Below are 14,879 nucleotides of genomic sequence, written 5' to 3'. Positions count from 1 at the left end.
AAATGGGAAATTTCCTCCTTTTGTTTTTCTTTTTTTGAGCTGGCTTTTTTTTCCATATCAGTTTACCTACTTTTCCCTGTGCAGGAGTTCAATCGATGTTCCATATTTTGCAAATACTTTCAACTCTCATCCCCCTTCCTTCCTTCTCACAGAGTGAATAAACAAACGGATGAATGCCCAATGTTTTCTTGTTTGTCCATTGGTAATGTATTCTCGACAAGCACTTTCCAAGGTTCTAGCACGGACTCCACGTGACGGCACTCCGGCCTCCGATGACCTCATCGATTGACTTTTGTCTGCCACCATCAAAAGATACTTTTGTACATTCAACTCTTGACAACAACTCCTGGCCCGAAGTTGTTGTTGCATTTGCAGCCCGTTCTTAACCCACGAGCCCCCGCAATCTTGACATCATCTTTTACTGCTAAATTGAGAGCGCTGCAATTACCATGGTTGAGACAATCTTGGTGGGGGTAGAAGTTTTGCTAGTGTACTCCGTACTAAATCTTGGATTTGCCTAGATGCCGGTTATTTTCTAGATCTTTTAGGGGACCAAAGATGAAATAGTAGAGTTTTGTTCCGCCGAACCCTCATGCTTCCTCCACACGATAAAGCCAACCACTCGCAGGCGTAAGGGCTAGTCGACAATCCACGCCTGTTACGACAGAAGTCGTGCCGCCGTAGCCCTTTCCAACTTTGTCCACTGAGCAACACCATGCAACCACGCATTTCGAGAGCAGGATCACAAGCAAAGACGACAACGACGCCGCCGCAGAAATATCAATAAGACCGTTCCAAAACAGCACCATACCTAGCCATGTCCATCCTTTTTACCAGCATCCTCCTAAGTAGCTGGGACTTGTTCTTCACCATCCTCGCGGCCCTCGTGGATAACGTCCGGACCTGTTGCAAGCAAGTACGCTCACCCCCTTGAGGCGGACAGGACAACAGGGCCTCGCCGCTGTTGTTATTGCTGCCGCTGCTGCTCTTGTTGTCCTCCAGATCTTGCCACACAACCTTGTTTCTCTGTGCTCTCGGTTCCTGTTCATATCGCTTTTTGTGTTGGTATATTTTACTTATGTTGGCTGGTGTCTGTTGCAGAAATTGTATACCTGGTGGCTCGCGGAATCGCCAGGCGATCTTGCAAGAAAGCGCATTGCGACAGCTGAAAGCTTTGAGGAGTGGGAGGCCGGGGCGATTGCGTTGGATGAAGTGCTGGGGAATGATGTTTGGTTCGTCGTTTTGTCTTGATTTGAGTTTTCTTTTTCTCTTTTTACAATATATATTACTATTACCGTCATTGATTGATCACTTTTTTGAGTAGAGCTTGCTAACCAAAAGGGTATTTCTGTTTACTTTGTTCAGGCGTGAAAGTTACCCCAGCCTCCACTACGACCACCGCGTTATTAAACGGCGGTTGCAAAGCCTCATACGTGCGAAAAGTAACAACGATATCTGGGTAATCGTCCACCTTATTCGATCTGGGTTGGTCAGAAATCTAGTCAATATCACGTCCCCGCAGCTCTATGATTGTGCTTATTCTGGCACCAAAGTTTTGATCGAAGAGTATATCTCGGAAGTCGGACACGCAATTGAGTACATCGCCGCTCTTGAGACCGTGCCGCGCGATCCCAAGGCCTTTGATTCACAGGACAAACTTCGATTGCTCTACGACACTCGACAGGCATTCGGCAGGTCGGCGTTGATTCTGCAGGGAGGTGCCGTATATGGCACTTGTCATCTAGGCGTTGTCAAAGCACTGTTTCTGAGGGGGCTGCTACCTCGAATCATCACCGGAACCGCGACCGGCGCTTTGGTTGCTGCGCTCGTGGCGGTGCACAAGGATGATGATCTTATACCAGTGCTGAATGGGGAAGGCATCGATGAAGCTGTTTCAGATCGGCTGTCCAAGCAGAAGCACATCAAGGGTTGGAATATTCTTAGTCTTCTCGCGCGAGATAACGGGTACGGGCGGTTACCTTCATTGATCCGGCGGACTGAGGAATATATTCGAGAGAGCTATTTTCCAGATTTGAAACTCCTGGAGGAATATGTCAAATCCACAGTTGGTGAAATGACCTTCGAAGAGGCGTTTGCGAAGACAAAGCGTTGCCTGAACATTACCATCCCAACTGCTGGGAGAGCAGGGACCCCAAATCTGCTGAACTACCTAACAGCGCCTAATGTGGTGAGATACTAATCTCCACCCTTGGCTCGATGTCTATTGAGAGCTGACATTTTGGAAACTATTTTTCTCAGTTGATATGGTCCGCTGCAGCCGCGTCGAACGTGTCCTCTGCAACTTCTTCACGGGTAACCTTGTATTGCAAGGACGAGACAGGGGCAGTCGTCCCGTGGCCCGATGCCAAAGGCCTCCTCTTCAGGTCATGGCGCGAACTTGGTTATAACGAGAGAGAATGTCCTGTTTCCCGCCTGTCGGAACTATTCAACGTGAACCATTTCATCATTGCACAAGCCAGACCATTCCGGGTGCCCATATACCTACCAGAAGTCGAGCGTCCAGGAAAGGTAGTTTCCCGCCGCGGAGTCCTCCTCGAACAGACCTGCCGTGTTATAAATTTGGAAATACGACATCGTCTACGCCAACTGGATAGCTTGGGTCTCCTGCCAACGCCACTCCGGCGGCTGTTAATCTATGAGGATATAGAAGGTCCGCATATGACGATTTTGCCGGAGCTGGGGTGGATGGATTTGTCAAAAGTATTCAAGCCGCCACCTAGGGCGGGGGAAGAGATTAGGAGGTGGATACTTAAGGGGGAGCGGGGGACGTGGCCAGCTATTGCTGCTGTGCGTGTTCGTTGTACTGTAGAGTTTGCGCTTGAGAAGGGCTACCAGGTTGTGAAGCCGCAGTCGAAGCCTGGGTTTGTGGTAGGGGATGAATGAGGAGGGAGTGAGAAGGTTTTCTTGTTTTCTTCTTTTTTGGTGTGGCTCCGGCTTTCAACTGGGCACTAGCACTTGTTTTGTTTATGGTTTTTCTTTTTGGACATTAGTGATAGCATGGATCCATACTTTGGTGCTATTTCTTAATTGGTTTCACTTAAGGCTTCATGTCGCTGCATGTCCATTTTCAATACTCAATGGGCAGTGGATGGTCACGACTCACAAAAACTCCGCGTGTTCATGCTTGCGATATAGTTTATGCACGATGACATAAACGGGATAGGCTTGGACGCTAAACCCGTTAAGGGAATAGCCCTGGTGCGGCCAACCGTCAGCATTAACTTTAATCCGGGCTGAGGGTGGTACCTCTGGACTGGCCCAGCGGTAGCGGCAGCGTGAGGTACCCGTTCAGTCCCCCGAAAGTTCACCACCTGAGATCGAGCCCCAGCTATCTTCTATCCTGTTGGCTTCTTGCTTCTTCTCCTCTCTCCACCAGCTTGCACATCCCACGAGTTCTGTGACCCCCCATTTATCACCTATTCTTAGACTGATTCCACATGTGAACCTTCACAGTTATTTTCCGCTTTGAGAAAAATCACCAATCGCTTTTTATCTTTAAAATCGATCCATCATACCCATAGCAACTTAACCACGCACACCACGCCACACCAGCTCGCACGCGCTTCCAGCTCTCAAGCTATCTCCGGGTCGAGGTAGGAGATTCGGGAGGCTCGAACGGCGGGGGTTTCAAAAACCATACCCTGCTCTCTATCCCTTATTTTTTATTTTTTATTTTTTTTTTCCAAAGCCCGGCTATTCTGGCGCGCGGGGGGACCATCATGGCGGTTCAAGCGGCCATGATCGCGGACACCATCACCGCGATGAAAAGGGCTCTTGAACGCCAGCGTTTAGGAGGTCTGTGATGTCCCGTCTCTCTTTCTGTATATTTCGTATTTCTTTTTCATTTCGTTCTTGTTTCAAACCTATTTTCTCTGGTTGGATGAGGCCCGGATCGTCTCGACTTTGATTTGATGCATTTTTTAACCTTTTTGCTTTGGCTGACATTTGTATTTTTTTTCCCCTGTCTCTTAGCTATGGGTGTCGACGATCCCATCACGCAACCCACGAATCGCGGAAATAAGCTTCGGATAAATGCGGAATATGTTCACGAGGGAGCTCTTGGGTTCACGGACGGTGTGGCATTTTATAGAAAGGTACGGGGGAAAAAAAATACTTGGGTTCTTCCTCTTAGGGCCCAATAGAGGCTGAATGCTGATCTGAGATGTCATCGCTAATATTATTTTCTCCATTTGATAGAGGATCAATCATGCCGGTTATACGAGAGATATCGTGGAGCGCAATCCGCCCAAATATGATTCCGAGGGAGACGAATTGGATGAAGAAGACGCAGAGGAACATGCTGATCCGGAAATGGCGGACGAAAATCCGTTTGGGGACATACACCTGGAAGGTGAGTCGAGTTTTTCCCGTGGCCAACGCAATCAAACGCTTGACTTTGTTTCACCAATTGGAAAATATCGATTTCTCACCTTTGTATTTCTCCTTATTTATCTACAGAACTTCTCGCTCCTCTAAAACATCCCTCCGAACTCGCGACACACCCTTCCATGTCCCATCCGTACACCTCCAAAACCCTCCAGATGATGGTGGACAACGCGAATGCAAAGCTCCGACAGGAGCAGGACATCCTCCATAAGGCCAAGAGACTACATAGGGAGCTACTAGGCGACGCCCCGTGGATGCCTTGCGGCTTTTTGGAGACTATGGACGATAGAAATATATTTGACCCCAATTATGGATTCAATAGCCGTTCTTCATCGAAACAAAGGGATGGGAGGGGTAGATCGGGACGTTCTTCACGCGGAGGGTCTCCCGAGAACCAGGCTGCTCAAATAGGGAATAATATCTCGACTAGCTTACCGAATCACGATCCTGTGAAGTATGCTGTCAATGGCGTGTCGCCGGAGCAGCACAATACTGATCACGATGTCGAGATGGGTGATGCCTCAGAGGAGCCGCTAGAAAACAAGGACATAACGCAACCTGAGAAGAACGTTACGGCTGAGCCCATCAAACCAAATGGACAGGCTGTATCTCCCCCAGAATCTACAAATGGGGACACCATATCAACGCACATAGATGCCAACAAGCAACCGTCGAAACCCACCACCAACGAAGATCCTCTCAAAGCCAAGGAAGAGCCTAAAGATGGCCTTCCTGTTGATACGGTTGCGACTAACGGGGGCGACATAAACGTGGACAAAGACGGCGACCGCACGGAAGATGAAGCAATTGCCGACGACAACGACAACGACGAAGGAATCTCCTCCCCCGAACCCCCGCGCCGCATGACCACCCGCGCCCGGGCAAACCAAGCCGCAAACCAAGCCACCACCCCAACCTTCTCAGACATAGCCCGCTCCGGCACCCCATCCTCCTCCACAGCCAATAACCCCGACAACCTCAACGACCCCCTAACCATGCACCCCATCTTCCTCCTCCCGCCAACCCACCTCGACCGCAATTGCGGCCTTCCCCCCAGCGAAGCAGATGAGGTCCGCCGCATGCTCTGGTCCTATATCCAGAAGCAGGAAGAGACGGTGCGCGCTTCGCAGCGCATGTACCATATGTTGCTGAGCGCGTGTCGGAAGAAGGAGCTGGTGTGGGAGTGGTGTAAGGCTGAGGGCCATGTGGGGGAGTTGAGCGATGGGGAGGATTGGTATGACCGCCAGCAGTGGGGGTTGGGGGATGGTGAAGATTTGAGGAAAGGCGCCGATGAGGATGAGGTTGATGGGGGAGGCGAGGAAGGGAGAGGGGGTGGAGGAGGGACGGGGACGGGGACCGCGAAGAGGGGCAGGGGCCGGAGGGCGTGATTCTTTCTTTCTTTCTTTTTTTTTTACCCTTCCTTTTTGCTTTTTCTTTCTCTTCTTGGGGTTGAATTTCTGGAGGGGTAAGGGGTTGGGCTTTTTTTTCCTTCTGTTTTCCTTTCCTTTTTTTTGGACTTTTTGCCGGGTTGGACTGGAGTGGAATTGGGATGGTTAGGTATGAATGGATTCATTGATGCATATAAATGCGCGAAACATGTGAGACATAGGAAGTCGGAGGCATGTCCTTTCATTTTTTTCTTTTCATTTCTTTTCTTCTTTCATTCGCTGTTGTTCATGCCATAATTGGGTTGTTTCGCCCTGCCGTTCTCCCCCCGATTTATTTTGATTTGATTTTTTTTCTTTTTCCCCCTCGCTCCGAAAACACCTGTCCTCATCTGCTGTTCTTCTCCTTTCCATCCAGGCTGCGTTTGTATTCTAGATTTGGTGCTTTTTTCCCTTTCATTTTTCTTCCTGACAACCATCGGAGTCCAAGCCGCTACAACCTGGAAATAAATACCCAGTTCCGCTCATGACGAGATAACTCAAATCATCAACCTCCTCATTTCCGTTTTCCATTACACCTTTGTTTTGTTTTGTTTTTTTTTTTTTTTTGGAATAGAGTAATCCTTCCAATGTTGCCTTGCAGCTCCTCCATTTTAAGCAAGTACACATCCACATCATGTACAGTACAGAACGTATCAGAATGCTGCAGTGTAGCCAAACCACATGCCTCTAATCTATCAATGCACGCATGGTGCGTAAGAATGTATGCGCAAGAGGGTATATATATATATATATAAGCGCATCACCGCGTTCTCCGCCATTTCTGGTAACACGATGACTCAATCAAAACCCATCCCATCTATTTTTTTTTTTTTTTTTGGTTAAGGAGAATGAAAAATTAAGTAAGAAACGAAACGAAAAAAGCAAAAGAAAAAGAGAACGCTTTTGTATACCACCTGGCACCCTTGCCTGTCTCCGTCGCGGGCTCCTGCGCCTCAACCGCCAACGACTCGTCTACTCCCTTCCCCTTCTTTCTCCCCCGCCACCTGGAATCGAAACGGGTAAGTGAGAAATTTATCGTTGAAGATAATAAAAAAAAGAAGAAGAAGAAGAAGAAAAGAAAGATATAGAAATTATGGTTCCGCATACTCCCCCCTCGGGACTCAAAATCCCAGCGCCTTCTTCTCTGGCCTGAAAAGGAAATAGAAAAATAGAATTTTGGAAGTAGAATAGCAAAACATGGCGCTCGACACAAGAGCAGAGCAAATACCCCAACCAAAAGATCGTTTCGAACCTTTTTGTATTACCTGGTACAGGATATAAGAATGTATATGAAGGGAGAACGAGCGAGCGAACGACGAACAAACAAAGAAGCATTAAGAGTTTAGGTGCTGAGTGAAGATCACATATTCGTCTCGTCATCGACAGGGAGCGTTGAAGTCCTTAGCCGAATAGATCCGAGGAGTTTTAAAGGTAGGCCTGTTATTTGTCCTTTGGATATTTACTAGGCGGAAGGGAGGCGGTTCAAGCGCGCTTACCGCCTTTCTTCGACTTGGCGCGGTCTCGCTCACGCTTTGCGTATATCTCGGCGGTGAAGGGGCTGTAATCGATGGGGGTATTTATTAATAGGGAGTATAACATAAGGCTAGAGGGGTGAAAATGAAAAGAAGAAGAAGGAGAAGAAGGATAATCAAGCGGACTCACTCTTCCCACTTCAGCGCAAGCCAGTAGCACACAAACACCTCCAGGGTCAACAATAAACCAGCCACTTTGCCCTTGTATAGCGCCACAGCCAAAAAGCTCAACGTGCTGCCCCAATACATCGGGGAACCCGTGACATTGAACGGGAACCCAGTCACAGGCGCATCCATCAGGATCCCAAAGTAATCGCCCAGATACGTCCCCGTGAGGCCCAACGCCCACATGCTGGAGAGCACGAGGGTATTCCCCGTGGCGAAAAGGCCGTAGGCTAGATACGGCTGCGAGACAGGCTGGTAGAAAGGCTGGTCAGCCAGCGCTCTGTTGTACAGGTGGTCGCGTAGTATGCCTAGGGAGAAGATGGCGACGGCGAGGACGTAGCAGCCATTGTAGGGGCTGCCGAAGATGCGGGTTAGGAAGTGGTTGCGGTATTCTGCCGGTCCGTTTGTGTGTTTTTGCATTATGTGAGTGATTTCATATTTCATCTATTTAATTATCACAGCCGCTTTCAAAGTAGGATTTGATTGGGAGGGAACGGACCTTGGCGGGCGACGATGCTGTCGTGGGTATTTAGGTTAGCTCTATATTCAAGTACTACTTTATGGCATGTTTTTATCCCTTGTCTGCTCCACGGGAGAGGTTCTTACTTCCAGAATATGGGATTGAATGCAATGGCGGCTGCAGCTACTGTTGTTGTTGAAGGAGCGTCAGCGATTGGGCCTGGTATTTAAGATATTACTGCTAGAGGGCCGATTCTTACAATGCAGGCTCGTTTGGGAGAAATCGATATAATCCGTGATGGAGGCCATCTTTAGGTTATTGTCGTTCCGTGATGTGAGGTAGAGGGGAGTTCCAATTGCTGTTGTTAGTTTTTTGTTGTGCCTGGGATGATTGAGGCCAAGTTCCCAGACTAGCTTCAAGTGGCTCGATGACGTTGGTGGAGTTGAATATTCACGAGCAGTCAGGGTGCATTTTTGGTTACGTGGAGGTTTGTTTACCGCAACAGTGCAGGGGAGTGTGTGATAGGATATAATTCCATGGATTCATATATATGTATATGTACACACTAGCATTTTTATATTTGTATTTCATCTTTCGAGATCTATGAAAAGATCAGAGATCGGATTTTGTCCCGTGATCTCGGCGATCTGATAAGGAGCCACTTACCTAAGCAGCGTCTAGTTGTTCCCATCCAGCTTCAACTCCCCAACGTCCACTACGGCATGTAGGTCTTTGGCCCTTAGCTCTCTCTGCTGGCTGGGCTACCTTCTATTTAATTATGCTACATGAGAATGCCCTAACCTTCCCGTGTGCTGACCGCCATCCACTCAAAACTAGCTGAGAACTCGTCGCACTATCAAGTGACTAGCGCGCTGTTAGCTGCTGCCGAAGTCCGCTGCGAACCCAAACGCCCACCCGGCAGTCTAAGACAGAAGATCCAAAACCATAGGGATAAACAAGCGAGGAATGCCCCCGCTGCATTATTTGCTTTCATGAAGTTGTCAACTTGACAGCATGGGGCCAACTTGTGCTGGGGAGAATGGCCCTACGTCGCCGTGACCTTCTCATTGCCTGCTTGGGCGGCTTCATTGCGTGGGGTTTTGCCGTGCGCTGGTTCCCCGTGCTTCGTTACATCGGATACGTTTTTTTTGCTGGTATCACCACCTCTGTCCTTTGCCTGGGTGCCGTCATTCTTTTAACCGTACGAAGTGGAAATGAGTGGGGAGCAAACCCAGTCAGTTTAGCTGGCAGTTCGATCGCCTTCCTGTCCCCCGATAAATGGGAACATGATGTCAGGATATACGAGAAGAGCGTGGATTATCGTCCCGAACCCCTATACCCTCAGTCATTCCTCGTTTCCGAAGCGCTTGGTGAGCTCCTTGACCTTGCCCTGGGCGAGTTTGTTTCATCATGGTACCGGGAAATAAGCGGCAGCCCAAGATTTATCAATGAAGTCGATCGTGGGATAAGGGCTGCACTTGGAAATTTAAGGGACAGGCTGTTCAGAGAAGACTTGGTGGAAATCCTGGTGTCCCGGTTTGTACCAATTTTGACGAACCATTTTAGAGATTTTGACACAGCTGAGAGGGCAGTTCGAGGCAGAAACCTGTCACGCACTGTAACCGAATCGGAAGAGCTGGAGATTGCAATCGCGAGTAGGTATAGAAATGGAAATCTACACCCTGCAATATCTGTATCCTCGTTCACGGACCCAAAACAGGTTCAGCAAGAGCACCTCCGCAAGTTGGTTGTTTCACTGCTCCCGAAACTGTTGCCAGAGGGTTTACTGAGCAGCCGGGCGGTATCTATCTTGATACGAGAGATTGTCACCTGTGCTGTTCTATATCCATTGTTATTGCTGCTTTCCGACCCTGATACTTGGAACCAACTGATGGAAGCCTATGCGCGCACTGCACTACAAGACCGCAAAACAGTACGGAGACTACGTGAAGCTCTCGACCAACATGCTTCACCTGCTCCGAAGTCTAAACACAGCCAAGCGTTCCCCAGGCTAAGGGCGGGCGATAGCGAAAGAGACTTCGAGCGGTTTGTCCGAGTTATTCGCCGATGTAACATCCTGTCAGATGCGAGGAGATTCAGAAGCCAAATTGCCAGCCAACTCAAACGGGAGAGCATGGTTGAAGGCCAAGACCAGGTCTATCTCCGTCGCCTGGAAACGGGGAAACGGGTTTTGGATCAGAAGGTTGCGAAGCTTTCAGTGCCCACCGGCCAGCCAAATAATGCGCCTGTAAATCCTGTTGATCTTCGCTATAGCTACATTTCAAAGCCTCATGAAGTATCATTGGTGGATGTTATGCACAATGCAGCTGGCCTTTCATACTTTATGGAGTATATGGATCGCCTGAATCTCATGTCCCTTGTCCAGTTTTGGGTCGTCGTTGATGGGTTCCGAAACCCTCTTGAAGATGACTTTGGTGATGACACCCCTTCCAACGCTGTAACATGGACAACCGCCGATAGGAACGATGTCGTGCTGATCAGCGAGCAGCATTTGTCGAAGCCTGAATTGCGGGTTCCTGCTGAATCTAGACAGGCGGTGAAAGAGTTCATCAGCGCTGGAAAGCGAGCTTCCCCGGAACAATATCGCAAAGCACGAACAGTCATCCTCACTACCCAGACATCTGTTTTACTTGAGATGCAGAATAAATATTATCCTGGCTTTAAGAAGTCGGATCTATACTATAAATACTTAGCTTCTGATGAAGCTGCTTCCGCCTCCGCTTCCACTTCCCAGCCTGGGCGACCGTCTGTGAGCCGGTCAACATACTCTGAAGGCTCTGAAAGACGTCCTCTTCCCCCCCTTACGGGTCGCGTATCTTCCCCCCAAACAAACGCAAAACCAAACGAGCTTTTACGAACGGCTGTTTCTACAACCGATTTATGGAACCAGCCTAAACACCTAGGTGACTTGCACTTTCTTCGGCGATCACTAGACTCGGATCGAGCTCGGCTATTTGATGACGATGATCTGGAAACCGATCACCTAGCAGCGTCTATACAGAGTACCGGAAAGGATTCTCAAAATGGGGATGGAGGGGACGGCCACTCCCGTCATGTAATAGAGAGTATGGAGGCCGCTTTGAATGATATCATTACCAATCAACCAAATGATTCGAAACTAGAAGAAACGAAAAGCTCGATTTTACATTCAAGTAGGGAACAAGATTCATCAAGGAGTTCATTAGAGTTTCCACAACATGACAATGGTCCAGTAGGGGAGAAGGTGAAACCAAGTATCGCGTCGCTGGGCCTTGTTAATACCTCATCTAGGATTGGTGTATTTACCGACAACGATCTCTTCTCGGACGAGGAGAAGTTTATCGAGGATGAATACGCGGACCCAGAAACACCTGAGGATGAAAAAGATCCGGCGGAGGAGATACATGAAGCGGCGCCTGGCGATCTTGGTCTGGCAGAAGCTATATCTGCGTTGACATCCGATATAGAAAAACTCATTGCCCAAGAGGCCGTCGTTGACACGCTCACCAGAAAAGCGGAATTGACTAATAATACCGCGGAGCTGCGTATATTAGGGAAATCCAAGTCGAGTCTTCATCGTGAAATTCGCCGGAAGGAGATGCAAAGACAGCAATATATCATTCAAGAAAGTGATAATAGCCTCTACGGGCGTTCCACTGTCCAAATCAAATCCATCATGGTTGGGAAAGAGGAGGATGGGCGGGAATATGCATTATGTATGTAACATTTGGTTTCACCCTCTAACTAAAGAATTTACAGTGAAATACTTACCAATTTCAGATCTTATCGAAGTACAGAGGAATTCTGGAGACCAGATGCCTGCTGCCTCTTGGGCAATTCCTCGCCGTTACAGCGAATTCCACGAACTCCACCAACGTCTACGAATGCGATATCCGTCCGTCCGCAACCTAGAATTCCCTCGTCGACGTATGGTAATGAAACTCCAAAGGGATTTCCTTCACAAACGCCGTCTTGCGCTCGAAGCCTATCTCCGGCAGCTCCTCCTCCTCCCTGACGTATGTCGAAGCCGCGATTTACGTGCTTTCCTATCCCAACGCGCCATAATCTCCTCTGAAGAATCAAACGACCATGATCTCGAACATCAACGGCTCGAAGAAAACAAAGACCTCGTTACCCGCATCTACAACTCCGTTGCCGACGGCATGGACGATTTCCTTGGAAACATCACCGTCCTTGACCAACTCTCCACAGCAGGCCAAAACCTCATCTCCGCCGCCACAAACCAGCTCGCGACTACCAACAACCCCCCGCCTGACCACCGGCTCATTAGCCCGGAAGACTCCCTCACTACCGCCGAAGCCGAAGCCGAACTCAACACCTTTGAATACCGCGAACTAGAGCCCTTCGTAAAGCCCATCTGCGACATATTTCTCGAGATCTTCGAGCTGAACAAGGGTAACAACTGGCTGCGCGGGCGCGCCGTCGTCATCGTCCTCCACCAGCTCCTCGGCGGCACGGTGGAGCGCAAAGTGCGCGAGTTCGCCCGCTCGCTCGTGGAGGACTCGTCGTTGCTGCGTTATATCCACCTGGCGAAGGACACGTTGTGGCCCGTTACTGCTGATGGCGAGGGTCGTCGGTTTCGCGACCTGAAACCGCGGAGTTTGGCGGAGAAGATGAAGAGCAGGACGGAGGCGAGCGTTATGCTTGCGACGCTTGTGCCGGATCTTGCGGCCAATGTGGTTGGGAGGGCGAATGCGCAAGCGGCGGCGAGGAGGGTGTTTGCGACGACGAATAATCAGAGGCTCAATGCGCACTTGGTTTTTACGGTTTTGGATGAGATTGTGGCTGTGTTGCTTGGGAATGCCAGTGCGGATGGGAACGGGAATGGGAGTGGGAGTGGGAGTGGGAGTGGGAGTGGTGGAGTTAGGTGAGAAATAGCGAAGGATGAGAGAGGAGTGGGTTGTATATGTTTGGTATTTCGTTTTCTCATTCATTCATTTTCTTCCGATTTCTTTATGGTTGGCTGTGGGGGATAAAAGGCAATGTCATGAATAATGATAACGTCTGAATGTGTGTGTACATATAACATAACTAACTACCTAGCACTGGACTGGACTTCATCCTGGTTTTTTTTTTTTTTTTTTTTTTTCGTCTTTGATATTTAAATCCTTTCCCTTCCTTTCCCGCTTCCCCTACTCCCCTACTCTTCGGATAGATGTTATGTTTAGATGTTGTACTCAACTCTTCTCGAATCTCCCCTGACTCCAACAACTCCTCCATTCCATTTTTACCCATCTTTCTTCTTCTTCTTCTTCTTCTTCTTCTTCAGGAGCAGGAGCAAGAGCTAGAGCAAGGTCTGCTGCCATCTGATATTCAATATTGAATATTTATTCCCAATCTGGGACTTGGGACAAATGGGTATTTGATTATTTTCTTTAACACTGTGGTGAACATAACATAACATAACATAACAATTTTTTTTTTTTAAACTCCAACAATAATACCACACAGTTGATCGATGGAGGTTAAAATAATAATATGATGACTTGCCATGTATGTAATGTATTTAGCAAACTAGCAAATAACTAACTAACTAAACCCATGGCATGCATGCATGCCTGACAAACAACGCATGTCAAGACGATACGGCATATTGGAGCAGAGAGAGAGAGAGAGAGAGAGAGGGGTACAATGATAATGATGTTAAGATGTGACAGCTCCTGTTGGTGTTTGTGAGGGGAGAATAAGTAAATAGATAATAGAGCAGCAAAGCAGGTCCGTTACAGATCAAGGAAAAGGAAGTAAAAAATAAAAGAAAGAAAGAAATTTTTACTTCTATTTCACTTTGAAAATTGACTTGTCCGTTCGTCCATTCGCTCATTCATCGTCGCCGCCTTTCTTCTTGGACTTTTTGGAGCTGACGGCCGCGCCCTGTTTCTTCTGGTGGACGATGAGGCGGGTCCATGATTCCTCTTTATCCCACTCGAAGCCAGCGAGGATGGGGTTGTCGAGTTCGTCATCGGCCTGTTATGGATGTTACGGGAAAGGTTAGCTATCCCCAGATATATATGTACTAGTATGTATGTATCACTAATGGGCTAAAACGACGACGAGAATATACCTTCTTCTTGAACTGCTTGTGGATAGCGTCTAGCGCGTCCTTGATGGTGACGCCCTTGAGGTTTCTGGCGGTGACTTCGAGGCCCAGGGGGAAATGCAGGTCTATCCGCTTGACGGGCGGGGTGGTGAGGAATTTCTTGAGAACATCTTTCTCGTCGAGGGATGTGGGGGAGGTGTTGAGTTTCCTGTGGGAGGGGGGAAACTGAGCATATATATATCTACATGTATAGATATTTGCCAAATACACATGATATGATGTATATATATATATATATATATATATATATATACTTACCAGTTGAGCTTCTGTGTCTCAGGGGCAATGGCTAGTTCGATGCCTTCCTTTTCTGAACAGAGTATCAGCTTACATTCTATAATTGCATTGCTATTACATGTTATACATACCCAGGTCATTGATGTTCCTGACACCTTCCGAAGACGAGGTAGTCCGCTTGTGGGCCTTATCCTTCTTGTCCTTCTTGAGGTCCTTGTCGTCCTTTGGGGATATCGAGAGGCCAGCTACGGCAGAGTCGACCTTGGAGAGTTCGTCGGCCATGATTGATTGATTGATTGATTGATTGAGGGGTCAGGTGGTGCTGGCGATAGGATCTTGTGGGAGGAGCCGCCAACGGTTAGATCAAGGGGAAGTGAGGGGAGACAAGCAGGTGGGTAGGACGGAGGTATACCAGGTATGGTACAGGGGAGAAGTAGATAAGAGACTGTTGTGTGTGTGTGTGATCGTATGTACATGAAACGAAACGGACTTACTGTGAGAGCAGGTGACAGTCAGATGAGGGAGGCACGGGA

The 14,879-nt window shown here is 48.4% G+C and overlaps 5 protein-coding genes across 5 annotated transcripts; 3 read left to right on the top strand and 2 right to left on the bottom strand.

Moving 5' to 3' along the window:
* Positions 1-623: 623 nt before the first annotated feature.
* Positions 624-3,047, top strand: HCBG_05345 (triacylglycerol lipase; the record flags this gene model as incomplete). The annotated part of the gene is made up of 4 exons (XM_045432394.1): positions 624-916; positions 1,102-1,232; positions 1,366-2,188; positions 2,260-3,047. 4 exons carry the CDS (start codon positions 818-820, stop codon positions 2,902-2,904), a joined length of 1,698 nt encoding a protein of 565 aa, XP_045286510.1.
* Positions 3,048-3,740: 693 nt separating this feature from the next.
* HCBG_05344 (uncharacterized protein) lies at positions 3,741-5,795 on the top strand (the record flags this gene model as incomplete). Its single annotated transcript, XM_045432393.1, has 4 exons — positions 3,741-3,816; positions 3,994-4,115; positions 4,219-4,372; positions 4,480-5,795. 4 exons carry the CDS (start codon positions 3,741-3,743, stop codon positions 5,793-5,795), a joined length of 1,668 nt encoding a protein of 555 aa, XP_045286509.1.
* Positions 5,796-7,201: 1,406 nt separating this feature from the next.
* On the bottom strand, positions 7,202-8,548 carry HCBG_05343 (methylene-fatty-acyl-phospholipid synthase; the record flags this gene model as incomplete). Its single annotated transcript, XM_045432392.1, has 5 exons — positions 7,202-7,392; positions 7,497-7,923; positions 8,031-8,047; positions 8,138-8,177; positions 8,251-8,548. The coding sequence occupies 5 exons, from the start codon at positions 8,297-8,299 to the stop codon at positions 7,317-7,319; spliced, it is 609 nt and encodes a 202-aa protein (XP_045286508.1).
* Positions 8,549-9,030: 482 nt separating this feature from the next.
* On the top strand, positions 9,031-13,067 carry HCBG_05342 (uncharacterized protein; the record flags this gene model as incomplete). The annotated part of the gene is made up of 2 exons (XM_045432391.1): positions 9,031-11,707; positions 11,772-13,067. The coding sequence occupies 2 exons, from the start codon at positions 9,031-9,033 to the stop codon at positions 12,881-12,883; spliced, it is 3,789 nt and encodes a 1,262-aa protein (XP_045286507.1).
* A 417-nt stretch (positions 13,068-13,484) lies between these two features.
* On the bottom strand, positions 13,485-14,628 carry HCBG_05341 (uncharacterized protein; the record flags this gene model as incomplete). The annotated part of the gene is made up of 4 exons (XM_045432390.1): positions 13,485-13,976; positions 14,074-14,257; positions 14,368-14,419; positions 14,478-14,628. 4 exons carry the CDS (start codon positions 14,626-14,628, stop codon positions 13,830-13,832), a joined length of 534 nt encoding a protein of 177 aa, XP_045286506.1.
* Between the last annotated feature and the right edge of the window lie 251 nt (positions 14,629-14,879).

Source organism: Histoplasma capsulatum (genome assembly GCF_000150115.1).
Source record: "Histoplasma capsulatum G186AR genomic scaffold supercont2.7, whole genome shotgun sequence".
Classification (NCBI taxonomy): domain Eukaryota; kingdom Fungi; phylum Ascomycota; class Eurotiomycetes; order Onygenales; family Ajellomycetaceae; genus Histoplasma; species Histoplasma capsulatum.
Note: the sequence above shows the minus strand (reverse complement) of the source record. Positions and strands in the feature narration are given on the sequence as shown.